Source organism: Vigna umbellata, chromosome 3 (assembly GCF_029865625.1).
Source record: "Vigna umbellata cultivar VRB3 chromosome 3, Vumbellata_1.0, whole genome shotgun sequence".
Taxonomy (NCBI): Eukaryota; Viridiplantae; Streptophyta; class Magnoliopsida; order Fabales; family Fabaceae; genus Vigna; species Vigna umbellata.
In genome coordinates, this window is record NC_142167.1 from 4,492,178 (window position 1) to 4,512,545 (window position 20,368).

The 20,368-nt window shown below is 31.8% G+C and overlaps 3 protein-coding genes and 1 long non-coding RNA gene across 4 annotated transcripts; 3 read left to right on the forward strand and 1 right to left on the reverse strand.

Moving 5' to 3' along the window:
• The first annotated feature begins 1,047 nt into the window (after nt 1-1,047).
• LOC148201455 (uncharacterized) lies at nt 1,048-3,581 on the forward strand. Its single transcript, XM_088108913.1, has 3 exons — nt 1,048-1,822; nt 1,882-2,511; nt 3,451-3,581. The coding sequence occupies exons 1-3, from the start codon at nt 1,048-1,050 to the stop codon at nt 3,579-3,581; spliced, it is 1,536 nt and encodes a 511-aa protein (XP_087965039.1).
• A 7,421-nt stretch (nt 3,582-11,002) lies between these two features.
• On the forward strand, nt 11,003-13,197 carry ZIP1 (zinc transporter 1 precursor). Its single transcript, XM_088108390.1, has 3 exons — nt 11,003-11,739; nt 11,956-12,105; nt 12,723-13,197. The coding sequence occupies exons 1-3, from the start codon at nt 11,113-11,115 to the stop codon at nt 13,026-13,028; spliced, it is 1,083 nt and encodes a 360-aa protein (XP_087964516.1). The 5' UTR covers nt 11,003-11,112; the 3' UTR covers nt 13,029-13,197.
• A 4,573-nt stretch (nt 13,198-17,770) lies between these two features.
• On the reverse strand, nt 17,771-19,038 carry LOC148201457 (uncharacterized). The gene is made up of 2 exons (XR_015784794.1): nt 18,898-19,038; nt 17,771-18,505 (listed from the first exon to the last, which is right to left on the reverse strand). It is a non-coding gene; the product is annotated as an uncharacterized LOC148201457 (long non-coding RNA).
• LOC124838683 (Carbohydrate-binding X8 domain superfamily protein) lies at nt 18,468-20,123 on the forward strand. Its single transcript, XM_047314358.2, is given in 4 exon segments — nt 18,468-18,608; nt 18,786-19,292; nt 19,295-19,705; nt 19,905-20,123. Coding segments are annotated over 4 exon segments (1,038 nt in total). The 5' UTR covers nt 18,468-18,520; the 3' UTR covers nt 19,937-20,123.
• The last annotated feature ends 245 nt before the right edge of the window (nt 20,124-20,368 follow it).

Consider the following 20,368-nt stretch of genomic DNA (forward strand, 5'->3'; position numbering starts at 1 on the left):
TAAAATATCTTAAGATATATTTTCCATAAATTGTCTTTAATCATAGACATTTATCAATTATCAAAGCCCTTTTAGTAGAAAAAATAGAGAAAACTGCAAGATCTATTTTTTTTGCATGTTCCTCTTCTTAGTCAAATTTCTTCACTTTTTCATGTTATGCTTGGATTGACTTCTTGTGATCTTGATTATATGTTATTATTGGATTTATCTTTAAGGTGCCATGACACTTTACCCAATTTATTTTTATACCTCAATGAGCTCAATTTAGCTGCAAGTATACTAACACATACCAAAATATCCAAAAAAAAACATTTATGCAACTAAAGAACTATTTTTAACATATTTTTGTATCTCATGCTAAATAAACCAAATTATAAATCATAATGTCTACATAGGTGATGTGATGGTGCAGATGAGAAGAGTGCATCTTTATTAGAGGTGGAGGGCTTTAGGAGTTATCCCTAAGGGGCTTTGGGAGAGTAGCGGGTGTTGGATCTATCGAGGAGGAGGTTCCCTGTGGGTTACACAAACACCAATAACATCTAAGCCAGCTATATAAGGGATCGACATCACTCTTTACCCAAAACCTTAAGACAATGGGTTAATGGGTCTTTCACCTTTATATATTGTTGTACTTTCTCATTTCTATACAATGTGGGAATCCAAGTGTGAGTCCAAGTCCCACATTGGATAGAAATGAGAAAGTAGAGCAGTATATAAAGCTGAAAACCATTAACCCATTGCATTAAGGTTTTGGGTAAAGAGTGGTGTCGATCCCTTATATAGTTGGCTCAGATGTTATTGGTGTTTATGTAACCCACATGGAACCTCCTCCTCGATAGACCCAACAGTAGTATTAGAGCTTTATGCCTTGAGTACCGAGAGAGAGAAAAATATAGAAAGAGAGAGAGGAGAAAGTCAAACACCGTGAGAGAAAAAGTGAGTGCTTGATTTTTTTTTTTTGTGAGAGAGATAGCAAAGGTAGTCAATGGGATAAGTGTGCCACAATTGTCAGAAAATACCAATTACGACAATTAGTCTTTGCAGATGAAGGTTCTTCTTGGATCCCAAGACGTATGGGACATAGTGATGGACATGTACAATGAACCCGCGTATGATGAGCATCAAACAGTGAACCAGATTGCTGCATTGAAAAAGACACGAGTGAAAGATAAATCGGCTTTGTACTTTCTGTATAATGCATTGGATGAATCTGGATTCGAGAAAATAACAAATGCAAAGTCAATAAAAGAAGCATGGGAAATTTTGAAGGTGGCATACAAAGGAGATACCTGCGTGATGCAGGTCCGAGTACAAGCTCTCAGAAGAGAGTTTGAACATATGGAGATGGATGAAAATGAGGGAGTTGTTGAGTTTATAACTCGAGTGCAGAAGATGGTCAACCAACTCGGAATGAAGGGAGAAGAGGTTCCTCCTAATAAGGTTGCGGAAAAGATCTTGAGAAATCTTACGGATAATTTTGAAAGTATCGTGGTCACTATTGAAGAGACAAAGGATTTGTCAACTCTCACTATGGAGGAGTTAGTTGGGTCATTAAAAGCCCACGAATTGAGGAAGAAAAAGAAAAAAGGGAACCCAACGATCAATTACTACAGGTACAGTTTGACTCGAATAAATCTCGAATTACTTAGAGTCGAAGTCCTGGTGGCAGAGGGCGAGGAAGACAAGGACGAGGTAGACGTGGTCGAGGTAATTTTGAGAATGATGATGAAGAGCAAATCGGTTAGCAGAATTGGCGTGATCGAGGACAAGGGAAAGGCCGAGGAGATCGATCAGGAGTTGAATGTTTTAAGTGTGGCAAGTATGGCCACTATGAAAATGAGTGTAGATCAAGCAAGTGCTACAATTGTGGTAAGGTAGGCCATATTGCAAAGTATTGCAAGACCAAGACAAAGGGGGAGACAAATCTTCTTACTGAAGATGTTGAAGAAGAGTGTGGAATCCTATTGATGGCAAAGAGCTCGGATGCAATGGACATGGAAAGCCCGATCCCAACAATGGATGAAGTGATCTCGGTAAAGGATGCAAAAATTGTGGAGAAGGAAAATCTGGAGAAAGAACTCAAACAAAAAGATGAAGAGATTCAGCAGATAGGGAGGCTTCTAGATGAACAAAGGGTTGAACTTGAGGAGCTGAAGAAAGCGGCTCTTGAAAAGGAAGAGAAAGCATATAGCATTCATGAACCAGATAAAAATAAGGAAGAAGAAGATGAAGAAGAGATGAAGGCTGATGAGATTTCTACCAACTCGGTATGGTATCTAGATACTGGGGTAAGCAATCATATCTGTGGAAACAAAAACTTTTTTTATAAACTCACCAAGGTGGAGGCCAAATTTATGTCTTTCGGAGATGACTCCAAGGTGGTCGTGAAAGGGCGTGGAATAATCCGACATATGCAGAAGAATAGACGAGTTGGAGAGATTAGGGATGTTTACTATGTTCCGGAGCTGAAGAGCAATATTTTAAGCATGGGTCAGATAATTGAAAAAGGTAATTCAGTTTTTATGAAGGACCAAGTATTGTATTTAAAGGATAAGCATGGTCGTCTAACAACCCAGGTAAAAGTAAAGAAGAACCGGTTGTATGAACTGGAGCTAAAAATCTTGAAGAGAAGATGCAAACCCGGAGTGGGATGATGCACATGGAAAGCCGAACAAAGGAAGGAAGAATTTAAGTTTATGGGGGAGTTTGTTGGGATAAACTTAAATTTTAGGGTTTTATTAATAATTTTGTTTAAATCTTATTTTATTAGTGTTTGGGTTTAGTAATATTTAGTTTGATTTTGATAGAGATAAAATAGATATAAGTAGTTTTGATTTTCCTTTTATTTAGGAGAGTATTATTTTATTTTATTGATATAAGATAGAGATAGATTAAGTAGATTTTATTTTAAGTTAGTTGATATTCTATTGTTAGTTTTTATTATTTGTACTTGGCACAAGACCCTGTTTGCACCTATTTATAACTTGCCAAGGTTCAATGAAAAGTAACCCCAGTGAATTAAAGAGTATTATTATTTGTGTGGGTCACGTTTTTTCCAACAGTGGTATCAGAGCCGATGGTTCGTCTTGGTGACCGACTCAGACGAGTATAATGATCCCTATACCGAAAGTCTTCTTGGCAAAAGGGTACTCAGGTAAGCGAGTTCCGTTAAGATGAACGGCGGTTGGAAAGGGCTACTCGAGGTTGGTTGGGAATGCTTCCGCAAGAGGGGGAATATACCTATGTGGAAGGGACTCACCCTTGAGGGGGAGATTGTTGGGAATCCAAGTGTGAGTCCAAGTCCCACATTGGATAGAAATGAGAAAGTAGAGCAGTATATAAAGGTGAAAGACCCATTAACCCATTGCCTTAAGGTTTTGGGTAAAAAGTGGTGTCGATCCCTTATATAGTTGGCTCAAATGTTATTGGTGTTTGTATAACCCACAGGGAACCTCCTCCTCGATAGACCCAACAGCGGAAAGTGGTGCGTCTTGGTCAAAGGTAAGGGGACTTTAGGAGCTGACTCTAAGGGGGCTCTTAGAGTGGTGGAAAGTGGCACATGTGTACTTCGCCAGTAAGGATCAGGGAGGAGTAGAGGAAGTAAACTCTGTCTATAGACTCTTAGGGAGTAGGAAGGAAGAGTGATTTATTTTAACTCTAGAGGTGAGCTGGTTTTGGATGGTAAGCTACATGCGAGAGTTATGTTGATGATTGAACCTCTTGGACTATGTTTACACGAGAATTCATTATTGTTAGATGATAAATAATAATTTTTATTTGATTATGTATTATTGTATAAATTAACGAAAGATTGAATTAAGCATGTTATGACATGTTGTTATTATATATTTAATTATTATGTTTATTTAAGTAGTCCACCCTTATATGTACATGTTTGTAGTTTCTACTTACAATGATCTCGTATGACTTATGTTATATGTGAACAATAATATTGCATATGGTGGTTCAAATACACATTAACGAGAAGCTCGAGGATTGTTTTGAGAATTATTTTTTTTATTTTAAATGTATTTTTGATAAATTTTAATTATTGACTATTTTTAAATTTTTTATTATTATTTGAAAATAACTTTAATTGAATGGAACATTTATTTGATCAAATAAATATTTTAATTTTATTTTATGATACAAAATAAATATGTTTAGAATATGTGAAAAAAAATTAACTTTTTTAGTAGCATGATGAAGAGAAGTTACACAAGCTAACAGTGATGTCTTCTCATAAAAGTTGGGTCAAAACAAATTACAAGAAAGTGAAAACAAAAAAAATAAAGACAATGACCTAAAAATACAATGTCCAACACGTGAAAATTCTATACACATTTCTACAATTATTTATATAGTTAAAAACAAGAGAAAAAAAAAGCCTTGTCATTAACCCATGTTGCAACCTCAAAGTGATTTCAATATAGTACTTAACTTTCTTGTTTTTACTTAAGGTGAAAGTTAAACTCACATTTAAATTTTTAACATTATTTAAAATATATAAAGTGAAAAAGAAATATAAAAAAATAAAAAATGGATAAATATGGTGAAACAAAATAACATTAGCAAATTCTCTTAAAGTAGAATACGCCTAAAACTAATTTTTCACAACCTTTTAGTAATTACAAAAATATTTATCCTCACTTTCATATCAACCACAATGGACCAAAAAATTGACATGAAACAACCCGAAACAAGAAATCCGAGTTGTATTCCACTAATAAAACTGCCAAGGAGAATGGTAATTCTAAGAAAGATTAGTTGAAAATGGAAAAAAGAATGTGCCACGATGTCTGCAATAACTTTTTTTTTTCTTTAACTGAATAATCAAATCACTAGTTGAAGAAACTTTATGTAATGGGCAAGAAGCTGAAGTCTTGGAATTGCAAAGACATAATATCGACATAATAGCCAAATTAAGACAAAGAATGAGCCAAATACTAGGTAAATCACACGTAGTAAGGGGTTTGCATGACCACATGTTGTCAACACAAGTTCATATATTATTTTTAGGTAAGACATCTTTTCCCACTATGGATGCACGTCATTCCATTCTATGAGCTCATTTTTGCTTTTCTGACTCATCTCTATCTTCATATCGAATGACCTAAATGCCCTTTGGTACCATAAAGTGCTTTTGCCATGCCATCCAAAACCACTGCAAACTGTTCAAATTAGTAATTTCCAACCTGCAATAAATTCTCAATCCAGATTGCAGTATCTTTTTGCAGAAATAAAAATTCTTCATAAGGGTAGCGAAATTCGACCCCTTTGGAACAAATTGCATCCATCCCTCTGTGTTTTCTTTGTAAATAAAAGAATTCTGGAAATACCATTTTTGTACAATGTTTGTATATCAATTAATTAGTATTTAATTGTGAAAACATCCAGATCCGGTGTTATTTTACTGTTTTATGTACTGATCATTAATTTCAAATTGTGAGAAGAGAATTAGAGAGATTTTATGATACGATATATTAAAATCATTTTTTATTATTTTAAGTTTGAGAGAAAAAATATAAAATAAATAGTTATTCTTTTAAAGTTTTTGTAATTTTTAAGGAAGATTGATTTTATTTTTTTTCTTAGAGTTAGGGAGAATGGTATCGTAATTTTATCCTTTAATAAAGTTACATTATTATTTATTATTTGTTTTGTTCACTTTTTCATATGTATTTTTTTTAATAGTGCTATCACAATTTGGATTTTGATTGTATTTCGTTGTAACTCTTTTAGAATGGTATTGTTGAAAAATCTTAATATCTTGAAAATGAAAAACTTGACATTTAGTAACTCACGTATCTTTCCTAGGAATCGACTTAAAACACTGGTTCACTATTTATCATTGTTGTTTTAGTAGACAATATTATTATAGTGAAAAATACATAAGTTGATTTTAAAGACACATGTTAACAAAATATGAAATAGAGAAATCGTGAAAATAAAAAAAATTAAAACAATTTTTAGAACAAACAATTATGTAGAACATTGATATTGTTATTGTAAATTTGTGTTTAGATATGTCAAATGTGATTTTATATAGCATTATAGATAAGACTACTATGAAGGATACTTGGAACATTCTCATTAAATTGAAGTTAAATCACTTCACATAAGAATATTCACAAAGAGAAAACTCTATATTTTTAAAACGCGTTAGTTCACATCAATGATGGACCACATCCACAATCTAAATACGCTATTTGTCCAACTTTCAACAACAAATTTCAACATAATTGAAAATGAATATACAAAATTCAAAGTTTATTTTATTTATATGATCAACCCATCACTAATATTATTGGTGGACACTTACACATTGAGGATTTTGTTGGAACTATTATTGAAGAATAATCCAAACAAAAGTAAGGTAGAAAGGGTGAAAAGTTAAAAGCAAGAAATGACTTTGACAATAAATGGTAGATTAATAGAGTGTGATTTTAGTGAGAATCAAAATCATGGTAGATCAAAGTCTCTAAGTAAGAAATATCTCAAATGCTATAATATGATTAATATAGAGCTTGCAAAGAAACATTATTGACTTAAGAAAAATAAAGAAAACAAGGTCGTGTAGTAACTACCTTAGAAGATAGAGATATTCTCTGGTGAACAAATAGTAATTAGCTTTAATGATGTAAAACAATTACATTAATGATGGATAGTGGATTCAAATGTAACTTAATACATAAATTCATGTGAAAAATAGGTAGAATACACAAGAAGAGAAAGTTAAATATTGTACCTAATATTTTTGCAATTTTCACAAGATTGATGTTTAGTTAAGATAGTCAAACTTTGAGATTTTAAGTAGAGATGCACTGTCAAGATATTTTTATTAATATAGTTTAACAAACTCTCATTCTATAAAGTTAGTTGAGAATCTAGTAACATGCAATCTAAAAGTATTGCAAATCCTTTTCTAGTTCATGTTACATTTGTCTTTGTATACTTTGAGGATTCTATTAAATTCTCTCCATGAAGCACTAAATACATACATTTACTTGAAAAAATATTTTGATATACTTAACATAGCTTATCAAACATAGATCTTATTACTTTTATCTCAATTAGAGTAAAAGAAAGATCATATGATGTGGATGTGTTTCTCATAGGTGTCAGATTTCCTTTCAGTTAGTAAAATAATGTTGTAAATTTTTCTTTTAATAAAATTATCTCTTTTTTTCTTTTTTTATTTTTATTATCAAATCTTATGTTGTTAGTAAAATAATGTTGTGAATTTTTCTTTTAATAAAATTATCTCTTTTTCTTTTTCTGCCATAATTTATTGTATTGCTTACTTTTCTTAGTAAAATATACCAAAATTACTTCATTTTATTTCTAATGTTTTAATGTTTTAAAGAAATAATAATAATTGTTCTTTCAAGGTTCTTCTTGTAGTTGTTTTTTCTATTATTAAAATAAATATTGTTATTTTCTCCTTGGAATTAAAGACAAGAATGTTGTAAATTTTTCTTTTAATAAAATTATATTATCATCTATTGTTTCTCTTTTTTCTTTCTTTTTTTTTTTATTATCAAATCTTATGTTGTTACTTCATACCTAATACAAAGATGAGTTTGAACAAAAGTTATTAATAAATATGTTAAAAAAAAAATAGTGCTTGTAGAATTTATACATCTTATCAAAATATAATTGAATACAAATTAGTAGTTGAAGACTTTACATATTAAAATATGATCTAATAAGTACAAACTATATTTTTGTGTGTGAATGTGAATTTCATATAGGAGAAAAAAAATATGAAACAATCATATCCGAAGCATAATTAAGCAAGGAAACTCCGAGTTAAAACTGAACACTCCAACCTGCGAGCCGTTAATTTTTTTTCAACTGGCTTACTGGTTGGTTCCAATAATTATACTCACCAAATGATTACAATAACTAAATACAGTTTTTGTCATCTATCATTGCTTAATCCGTAAATTTTGTTTTTTCTTCTTTAAAATAGATACATTTAATTTTCTATTTTAAAAAAATGTATAACTTTTGTCAAATTCTTAATTTTGTCTCTTTATTTCTTAAATTTCAATCGATGAAATGCTTTATATAAATATGCTACGTCTGAGGTTCAATTAAATAAGAACAGAATAAATAAAACATTAATAATAATAACTATTATTATTATTACTGTAACAATATTGATAATGTCAATAATAATAATAATAATAATACTAAAACTAATAATAAAAGAAAAATTAATACTAATAATAATAATTATTATTATTATTATAATAACAATTACATTTGATTATTTTATATTAATTTTAATGATAGAGGTAAAACTGTAATCTAGTCATGGTATCTATTAAATATTTTTTATCTATGAGATCCATCAAATCATTCTTAAATTTTATTTTTAAACACTTTCATTTCTCTATCTTAAAGTAAACAATTTCATATTTGTAGGAGATTCCAAGATTCTCATCTCTATGAATGAAGAGATTAGGAAGAAAAGACAAGTTATAACATGTATTTTTATATGTTTTCTATAACTTTTACGTGAATGTCTCCTACTTTTTTTTCTTTAATTTTACATATGTTTTCACTATACTTTTACAAGTGTTATATTATGATGTGTAACCGTTAATTATAATTAGTATTCACAAATAGTCTAACCCACCACAAATTGGTCATTAAGTAAGTCAACTCAATCCGATTCACTTATTAATAACTCCACAAAATTTTGAATTTGATCTGACTCATTATGAATTGGTGGACTAAACGAATTGATTCATTCGCTCACTTAATTACAAGTATTTTTTTAATTCCAAAAATATAACAATTGTTTCTAATTGAAATCTAACTAAAGTTTAATCTAAATGATTGTTAATAATATAACTTAAAAATAAAAAATTAGGTAAGTTGACTCATCAACCAGACGTGGATTGGTAATCTAAAAAAGTAACAAATTTTGTAATATAATAATATAACATGAAAAAAAATTGGGTGATCAATCCGGTTCACCATGAATTCAATCCAAATTAAACTCAAGGTCGAACTCAAAATTAACTCTATCAAAATTTTGATTTTTTTTAAACCCAATCCAATCTGAACTTGTAGTGAATCGAATGGATTTACGAATTTAAACTTATTTTAACAACACTAATTATAATTATAATAAATAATATTAGTAATCGATAATAATAATTAATAATATAAATTATATTAAAAATAGTAATAATAATAATACTAAAAATAACATCATCAATAGTAATCTTAAATAGTAATGTTAAATTTACAATTAAAACTCTAAAATAATTAATAATAATAACAATAATTATTATTATTATTATAACTATGTTGATAATAAGATAGTGATAATAATACTCGAATTAACAATAATTACTTATTATAATAATATTAACATAACATTTGATTTTGTATTAATTTTAAGGTTTAATCCTTTTCGATATTCCTATTTTTGTAGGATCGTCTCAAACAGGTCCTATATTTTAAAGTCTCTTGGTTAGGTCCTTAATTGTTAAAATTTGAATCAAATTAAACCTTGTCGTTAAATTAGGTAGACGGCGTCAAAAAAATTGATTCGTGGCTTAGTGACTTGACTGAGTGCTGTTGATGTGGCACATATTGGTTATTTGAGTTGGCTTTTTTTTTATTTATTCATTTAAAAAATTAACTTTAATCAAAACGCAATGTTTTGTCTACAAAAAATGTATTTTTTAATTGAGTGAAGAACGTTTTAATTATTTGGGAAATTTGGAAAATTAAAAGGGATTTGAATAAAACCCTAAATTGGAAGACTGAAATCCCATAAATGAAACGTCTGCCTGAGGAGAGCAAGAACGAAAGAAGCTTTCACATCTCCACCAGCGAGAACCAAAGGAAGTCGCTCCTCTATGGAAGCACCGGAGAAGAAAGAAAGCAACCAGAAAAAGGAATTTCATGGAGCACCACTTATGAACGCTGAAGAGCATGACAGTTTGAATTTGACTGACGTGCTTGATTTTGAAGAGATATTAGTCAGAAAAAAAAAAAGAAACAGAATATTTTGCAGCGTGAACAAATGGTTTTTGCAGCGTGAACGCGATACCAGATCTGCGAGTGAAAGGGTTTTGCCATTGCCTGCATCTGCACTAGCTGAACCTGGGAAAAGAAGAAGCTTCTCGATGTGGTTCTCCCACACATAGAAGAAGGAAACCTAGAAAATTGATAACTAATTTAGGGTTCTCTGCAAATTTTAAATTAGGGTTCTAAATGGATTCTGATTTAGGAAAGATTTAATCATTTGTTAATTGTTTTTTATTTAAACGTTCATTTCTTCAATTTAGGGATTCCTTCATTTAAAACGTTCATTTATTCTGTTAAAAATCAAAACGTTGCGTTTTGATTTAAAAATTTAACTATATAAAAACTCACCATTAAGCCAAGTCAACAACTACTGTGTCACATCAGTACCATTTGGTCATCTCAGCAACCCACGCATAATTTTCTTTACCGTCGTCCAGCCAACTTAACGGAAAGGTCTCCATTGATTTCAATTTCCAAAATTAAGGACCATTTTGACACAGTTTAGAAAACGAGGACCTAACTGAGACAATCCTGCACAAATAGGGATGTCGAAAAGGATTAAACCTAATTTTAATTATAAGGATAAGCTATAATAGTAAAATTTGTAAAAGTTAATTAATAATTTGGTGGAGGATGGATAAAAAAAATGTTTTATTAAGTAAAATAGTCAAATTACTTTTTATAGTTAAAATTAATATAAAAGCACACGTATCATCTAAAATCTGTTTATTCATGAAGGGATATGAATGTTGTCTTTAAATTTATGCAGCTAAATCAGTTTAAATCTCTTAAAGAAAAAAAGTAGGCGTTCACCGTATTTGTATTTGTGTTTGACATATTGTGTAATTGGCTGTTAAAGATGCTCACGTTTTTTAGCCTCTGAGAGTGGCTTTTATTTTCTCTCCTTTTGTCTTTTATATAATGCTCAATCTTAGATCCCATCATAATATCACTTTTTCTTGTTTTAAATAAGAATCATTAAAACATCTCAAAGCACCACTGCTTCTTCTTACACTATACCCTCTCTCTTCTTTCAATCCCAATTTCTTTCAAATGATAACTTTTCGACCATCTTCTTCAAGCACCATCTCAAACTTGTTCTTAGTTTCCTGTGGTTTTCTCTTGCCAACCCTGGTTTTAGGAGATTGCACATGTGAGAGAGATGACGCTAAAAGGAGTGACTCAACTGAAGTTCTTCACTACAAACTTGGCTCAATTGCTTCTGTTCTTGTTGCCGGGGCTCTTGGGGTCAGTCTTCCATTGCTGAGCAAGAGAATTCCTGCTCTTAATCCCAAGAATGACATATTCTTCATGGTTAAGGCCTTTGCTGCAGGGGTCATTCTTGCAACTGGGTTTGTCCACATACTTCCTGATGCGTATGAAAGCTTGACTTCACCTTGCCTGAAGGAAAATCCATGGGGAAAGTTTCCCTTCACTGGCTTTGTTGCCATGATCTCTTCGATTGGGACCTTAATGCTCGACTCATTTGCCACAGGCTTCTACCACAGGCAACATTTTAACCCCTCAAAGCAGGTTCCTGCCGATGAAGAAATTGCCGATGAACATGCCGGTCACATACATGTTCACACTCATGCCACTCATGGCCATGCTCATGGAGCACCTCTGTCCTCTCATGATTCAGAAACATCTGAAGTAATCAGGCAGCGCATCATATCACAAGTAAGATCAACTGGTACATGTTTAAAATTGAATGAGTTTTCATTTTATGAACTGATGAGTTTTGCTGAGATAACTTTCTTTTCAAACTAAGGTTGGAAACAAACTCGATTCACCAGAACATGTCCTTAGTTGTTGATATGCATCCTGTTTTTGTTTGTATATGTTGATTTGGGTTGTTGTTTTGTTGAAAATATTGATTATTGGATTGTGTCTCAGGTGTTGGAAATAGGAATTGTGGTCCATTCGGTGATAATTGGATTATCATTGGGAACTGCAGGGAGCATTGATACCGTAAAACCTCTTCTGGTGGCCTTGTCTTTCCATCAATTTTTTGAGGGGATGGGTCTCGGTGGTTGCATATCTCAGGTATTGCAATTTGCTTCATAAATCTTACATGCTCCTTACAAAATGATCAAGACCCTCTTGTCATTTTTTTCTCCCTCTGTTTAAGATTAATCACAAAAATACCGACAAATAAGTATTTTTCCGAGAAAAATGAAACTAGCTGTAAAATGGATTATTTCATGGGGTTTAAGAAAATAAACAGCCGAAAAGAAGCTGAATTGATGAACTGATATGAGAAAATTTTGAAGCAGCAGAGAAAGTGAGTTGCGTGTGGGTTCTTTTGAGTTTGGAAGTTGTAAAATGTTGCCATGATGACAACATCCTCATATTTTCATCTAACCTTTTTAGTTAAAAGAAAAAGAGAAGGACAAAACAGTCAGTGAATTAGAGACATGCTTTTAGTTTATCGTAACATTAAAGTATTCACGTAGCTTTAAAGTTGGTTACTAGGTTCATCAAAAAATTACCCCTTCGTATTTTCTGTAAGTATTAGTAAGAGTCCAAGTCCTAAGTTGATGATAAAGATAAAAAAGTAAAATATTATATAAAAATAAAAGATGCATTAATTTATTGTCTTAAATTTTTTGATAAAAAATAATATCAATCTCTCGTAATGTTAATTAAATGAACTGTGACAGGCAAAGTTTGAGTCAAGGTCTACAGCAATAATGGCAACATTTTTCTCCCTAACAACTCCTATTGGTATAGCAATTGGAATGGGAGTGTCAAGTGCTTATAAAGAGAATAGCCCAACTGCTTTAACTGTTGAAGGGGTCTTCAATTCTGCTTCTGCTGGGATTTTGATTTACATGGCACTGGTTGATCTTTTAGCAGCAGATTTCATGAACCCAAGATTGCAGAAAAATTTGAAGCTTCAACTAGGCGCAAATATATCCCTTCTTTTAGGCTCAGGCTGCATGTCTCTGTTGGCCAGATGGGCTTAAGCTTTTTGTTTTCGTTTTCATTAAACCACTAATTTCTTTCTTTCTATTTCTTGTTTTAGTGTTGCTACTTCTTTGGCTTCATCACTAAACCACTAAACAAGTGTTGGTTTATTAAACATTACGGAACTTTTATATTAGAAATATAAAGTCATAATGAATGTTTTTCGTATCCTTCAATGATTGATGAAAACAACCAAAAGCATACATTGTCTAGTCTATTAAGTATTCAAACGTACAAATATGATTCTTTTTTTAAAAAAATGAAACAGAAAGTTAAAATGCCATTTGTGGCTTAGTAATATATATATAACTTTAACTATATGAGAGGACCGATTAGTAAAATATTAAAGATTTTTCTAGATAAAAAAAAAAAGTTGACCTTCATACTACCAATTTATAAACAACGACACTAAAATATAGTTAATCGTATATACTTCGTTAAGTTTGTTTAAAATATAGTAATTTTGAAACAAAAGTCATTTTTAAAAAATCATGACAAAAAGATTAATGGAAAAAAAAAATTGTAGAACTTTTCATTTTAAAAACGAACATATATTACACGACCAAGAAAACAGAAAACTTATGTTTTTATTAAAAAGGGTTTAGAAAAACACAAATAAACCGATCTTTTATTTATAAAACTGGGTCTACATATTTGTGGTGAGCAATAAAAACTGCAAAGATGAAATATACTTAAACTGGTAAACTAGCTAAACTCTGCTTTAATCTCTAAATTTATCCTAATAGCTTAAATAATATGAATACTATTTGTTGCAATACACTTAATAATTTCACAAGTACCGAATGTTAAAGATAATGCAAACATAATTTTTTCTTTCATTTCTTCAAAATATTTTCCAAGGATATAAAATCATTACAGAATTTCAAAAGAGAATTTGAAAAGTAAACTTTAACTAACAAAAGAGAATTTAGAAAGTAAACTTTAACTCTAATTTCACTTTTTTTTACTTTTAATTGATATAAGATTTTTAACATATATCTAGTGAGTACAACACTAAACATTAATAATGGTTTGATAGAAATTATATAACATAATAAACGAAACAAATAACAAATTAAAATGATTTATAAATAATCTTTATATCATTTAAAAAAGAAAAAGTTTAAATTGAATTCAATAAGCTGACTTTAAGAGACTTTATGCCGGTACAATAATTGAAAGAACTGGGTGTAAATGATATCGAAAAGCAGCACTTAGAATTATGTCCTAGATGGTAGTGGTACGTGAGAAAGGTCAACCAAGGAGAAGTTGAGATAAGCACCCCTCATTCAAAATTGTCTGAAAAAAGATGATACCTAAGGCAATTGCCCATAGTAACCAAAAACGTGCATTACATGCATGTGAAAATGCTTGATGTCCCTGTTCAGTCACTTTCCTGCAAAATTGATCACAGCCTTAATCTATGATTTGACCATGGAATTTTCCTTCTGCTTATTCTTTCCCATCTTCTTTGGTGTGGGAGACTGTTTAATGCAAATTGTTCCATTTTACAGGCTTTGAGGGTCAAAAACTTGGTCCGTTCCAATGTTATTCTCATTATGCTTATGTTATTAGAGCCCTTTTTAAAAGTACTTGACTCAAGTTTTGTCCCTGCAATTGGAATATCTTAGGGAAGCATCTTTCTTAGAGAATACCATTCTGTCTCTGAACTCTGATCTGGCAACCCTGCAATCCCGTCCATTCAAAACTCCATGTGCACCACTTTTGGTACACCTACATTTCTGTTCATGTATGGCAACCCAAATAATTATTATACTTATATTTTTTAAAAATAATTATTTTAACAATTTTTACATTTATGATACCTATGGCGACCATGATATGATTTTTGTAAGATACAATAATAGTAGAGTAAGAAAGTTTCCTTGTTATAGAACAATCTACGTCTTTTATTAAGAGTTATTCAATACCCCTCAACCATTACATTACGAGGTAGTAGAAAAATTTTGGAATAAAAAATTGATATAATTAATACTAGATTACTCATTTTTCTTTTTCGCCGCGTTATTAAACTCTTTGAAATTGTATACATAATTTGTCATTCTTTTGTTTATATTTGAACTTCTTATTTATATTTTTTTCTTTTCTATGATAGTTACTTGACAAACAAAATAAAAGGAAAATACATAAAATGAAGTAACTACCTTAAACTACCCACCTTGTGTCAGATGTTAAGAAATTGCTACAATTAACACTAGATTAGTCATTTTTCTTTTTCGCGGTGTTATTAAACTCTTTGAAATTGTATCCACAATTTGTCATTCTTTTGTTTACATTTGAACCTCCTATTTATATTTTTTCCTTTTCTATAAATAAACATTAGAAATTAAAAAAAACACATAAAAAAATTATTAAACTCAAAAATTAATTACAATTTTTTTAAAACCATATTTCTTCTATAAAAAAAGTAAAATATATAAATAAACTAAATTAAAATAAAAAATGCAAAATTTAAATAAACATTACAAATTCAAAACAAAATATTATAAACACATCAAAAACAAAAATAGTAAACAATAACAAATTTTATATATATATATATATATATATATATATATATAATACAAAAATAAGAACAAATTACAAAAAATTAAAAAGACACATAAAAAAGAAACACACCGCATTTCAGAACACAGTCAGGCCTCAATCGACATTTGAACGTCAACGAGGCCTTAACCGCACTTCGAAGTACAATTAAGGTTTCACCGCCATTCGAATGCCAGTGGGACCTTAACTATACTTCGAAATGCGGTTAAGGCCTCTAAGACTCATCCCCTGCAAATCCATCCACAGAATCATATCAGTCTATCATACAAATGATCTACGACTTCTACCAATCAGTTTCATACAATTTCATACATTCAACCATCCATCATAGAATCCTTAAAGCATGCATCGAGTTGAGGAAAGAATGCACTAACTTGAATGCCAAGCCACGAAAAGACGAAACACACAGGAGGAAGAAACACCACTACATACTAGGGAAGAGCCTCACCACCACTAGATCGAACATGATGGAGGAGCGATGGAGAATGACGATCGTGATGGAGAAGGCAACACCACGAGGGAGAAGGGATAGCACGAGAGGGAACTCAAAAATGAAATATGCAAAAAGAAAATGAAGGACAAAATAAGAGAAAGGAGACGCAGACGATATAGGGGTTTCGAATGTGTTTTTTAAAGAGAGAATAGAATCTCACAATCTTATTTCTCTACTCCTGTTGGGCTTCTGACAAACAACCTGAGATCGGTGAGATGCAGTGAGAACCACTCTTACGATTAGCTCTAAGTATATCATAATCTGAATATCTCATAGTGAGTAAGTACACAATTAAATTAAAAACCTCCCATAAAACTCAATATTACCAACTTTTTTCATGATTTCAATATTAGAATATGAATAAGTTGACGGTCATGCACAAAGATTAATGTTTTGATAACCATGAGATAGACAGACTTTCCCTCTCATTATATTTGGACATGCTTAACTTTATTATGTTTAATAAAATAGAAGTGATTGTCTCACTAACGATATTTTCAATGTCATTTTTTTTTCTCTAAACTATGCTATATATTTATGTTTGATGTAAACCAGAGTTTAATCCGGGAGTACAAACATATAAGTAGGCCAATATGTTACTCTTGTCATATTTTTTAGTAAATTTTAAAAAGATATAATAGTAAAATCCACCTTTTTACTGTATTCAATGAGAAAACTGGGTACAAAATAAAATTTGTTCTGATAACAAAATAAAACATTATGCATCTTTAAATTCATTTTATCTAAATACGCTCTCAGAAAATAACAGAAATTGACACGAGAAAAGTTAGCTCGAGTTCAGAATGTTCTGATTTTTCCAATTTGATGATCAGAAGCAGAGAATAAAAAAAAAGTAAGAAAAAAATGGTCTTAAAAAAATAATTTTTTATAGTTTTTCGAAAAATAAGAAAGTAGTCTCAAATAAATATAAAAAAATTATGTGTTTCAAATTATATTTTTCTAAATGAAAACATCCTCCATTCACGTCACATAGAAAGAAGAACACAGGTAATGTCAGGCATCTAAGTGCTAAGTTATGTTTCTAACCACTATGAACAAGCTTGATTGCTCAAGCAAAGAAAGATGCCAAATAATGTTTCTTAAGGTTAATTAGAAAATTATTTTAGGACATCTTTGTTTAAGAACCATTCTGTATTTTTATTTTCTATTGACAATTATAAAAACAATATTACTTTATCTTTACTTTTTTGAAGTTTATACAGAAAATCTCTACAAATATAGGTTAAATTTGCAAAACTATTTTCTTGGGCACTGTCAAAATTATATTTTTGTGATTGAAGACGAATACAGACCAAAATCCAGAAAATCCAGAATGAAGAAGAATCACAGATGACATTCAGATTCCAAGAAGAAGCTTTTAATTAAACAGAACCTTTTTCCTCCAAGTCACTCTTAGAAGAACATAATTCACCTAATGTTACATTAAGATTTCAAAGATATCATCATAAAGGTGATCAAATAATATTAGTCCTACATAGGTCACATCACCAATCTTTCTTTTTCCTACCAGAGACAATTTCTCTCTTTCCCTTTCCTTGAAAAGATCACCCTCAATTTTAGGCTCTTAACTTGAGACATTGACAATAATGCAATCCCAAATACATGGTAGCCTAAAGCCCCCTTTCCCAAAAGCATCTTAACTAATATACAGAGAGGGAATACCACACCAAAAGAACCATCACTTCCATTTCAGGTTTGACAAATTTGAATGCACTTTACAAAGATGAGTTACTACCAAAGAAAAGATTACAATTTCTGTCATAAGATTAACAGTGTAATTGGTTTAGCACTTTCAAATATGTAAAAAGTAAAAAATACTTTAAGTAATTTTGTGATGTAGCCAATGCCTTATTATTGGTTATTGTTAGTGAGTGGCGAACCTCTTCCTCACGCCACAGCAAGGGAAGAGGTAGTGTTTGCATGAGGGCTTTGAGTAGAAAGCAAGCAAAAGAAAAAGGGTTTATAAAACCAAACATTCATCTTTTCCAATGACGAAGTAAGCATCTATACCAACATGAAATGCAGTTATAAAAACTCCCTGAAAAGGACATTGTTGAGCCGGTGAGCCAATTCCCATAAAATACTCGCATTTGTGACAACTTTTCTGCACTTTTGGCATGCCTTCATGCTCACATCTCCAACCAAGGATCACTGTACATCAAAGTTGTGTCACCCAAAGAATCAATCTTTATCCCAAACAGAACCCCCTTGTCTACTCTTCCTTTACTCTCTCTGGCCAATTCTTGAGCCTGCTCCAAGCCTATGTATTCTTTATATAAAAACCTCACATTGTTCCACCTTTGAGTCTTTCACTGCACTGAAATTGGAGTGCAACAGTGGAGCCATAATCAGAAGCCTCTTTCTTCACATCTTGTGGCATTGGAGTAACAAAATCTGCAAGTGGGAGTCATGGCCATGGAAACAACAAGAGTGAGAAAAAGTGTTATGATACTTCTACTCTACCTGACTTTGTCTGCCATTTCTCTAACTCAATGTGGTAAGCCTCGTTAACCTCCACACATTTTTCTGTCATTTCAATTACCATATATATATCATCCCAATCATTCCAAAATTTTAAATTGATTTTTAAATATAATTAACACAAGATGAGATTGTGTGAAGCCATTTGCTTGTTAGAATCCATTGACATGAAGCAAATATTGAATGACAACAGATGCAGATAGATCAATGAGGGTATTAAGAGGCCTGAAAGATAAAAGAAATTCAACCAAGAACAAAAACCCAAAGAAGATGAAAACAGTTAAAAATTTAGTTGAGAATCCAACCGTTTTCTCATCGAATGTAGAACCCTATAGCCTTAGCTCGCCATTCTCTTTGCCCCCTTATGAATCACTGGCTCCAATTCCACTGCCAGAAAACAGCCCTCCATTTTGTGTGTTCCCACCACCAGGCACTCCTCCTTCCACCACCATCCCAACCCCCACAGGCTTTCAACCCACAACGCCGTCACCACCTGACTTTTACACTTCACCAGTTATCCCAACCCAAAACCCCCCTCCAAACCCCCTAATCATAACACCAGGCCCACCCACCATCACCCCGGGCTCGCCTGAGCCCGTGCTCAATCCTCCCATCATTATCCCAAGTCCACCAGATACCTCAATGGGCCCACCTTACTTCGAGCCCAGCCCACCCTACTTTGAGCCCACCCACCCTACTTTGAGCCCACCCCACCTTTCATAATCCCTTCCCCCACAGGTGGCATTATCCCAGGCCCACCAAGCACTGTGCCATCCCCAACTGAAGGCAGTGTCCCTGGCCCAGGTGTGTTTCAGCCCCCTGTGGTGTACCCTCCACCAAGTGTGCCGCCACCACCGAACTATGCCCCAAGGATCACCTTGTGGTGTGTGGCTAAGCCCTCAGTCCCAGACCCAATCATCCAAGAGGCCATGAACTATGCCTGCTGGTCTGGAGCAGATTGCACCTCAATTCAGCCCAATGGGCCCTGCTATGAGCCCAATACTGTTTATGCACATGCTTCATATGCTTTCAATAGTTATTGGCAACGGACTAAAGGTGCTGGAGGCAATTGCGAGTTTGGAGGGACAGCCATGCTAGTTGCTGTTGACCCCAGTGAGTACAAAAATTATAAAACATTTTTATGCAACTATTCTATAAATTTTTGTATTTCAAATTATTATATAAATTGTATAATCTCAAATATATTAATTTTTTTATGTTTTGCAATATATAATTTAATAAAAAGTTATGTTTCAGAATATAAAAAGTTTATAGAAGTATAAATTGAAGATATTCTTTTTCTTGTGAACAGGCTTCGATGGGTGTCACTTCATCTACAACTGATAGATGTGTTTTTGCCCTAACAAGGCAACTTTTGAATCCCCCAATGTTTGAAGAGTGAAGACTCTCTTTTCATAATCTCCTTTTTTTGCTGTGCTAATAAGTTACATATGTATGAATGTTACAGTGAATTAAACGCAGAGATTTTGCATTTTGTAAGTAATGTATATCACATTGTAATTTCTCCTCACCGTTTCATTAAATTAACTCCTTTACTACCACCAAAAAGATAACCTTGTACAACAAATACGTATATTATGTTATATTGTGTATTTGCTTTTTCTTTTCTACCTATCATATCTCTGTAGTTTTATATCAATTTAAGAGTAGAAATAAAAATAATTTAAATATATTTTTTTAAAATAAAATCGTGATAATAATTTCAAATTTCAAAATAGGTAATGTCTTATATATGTTATTTCAATAATTAATTTG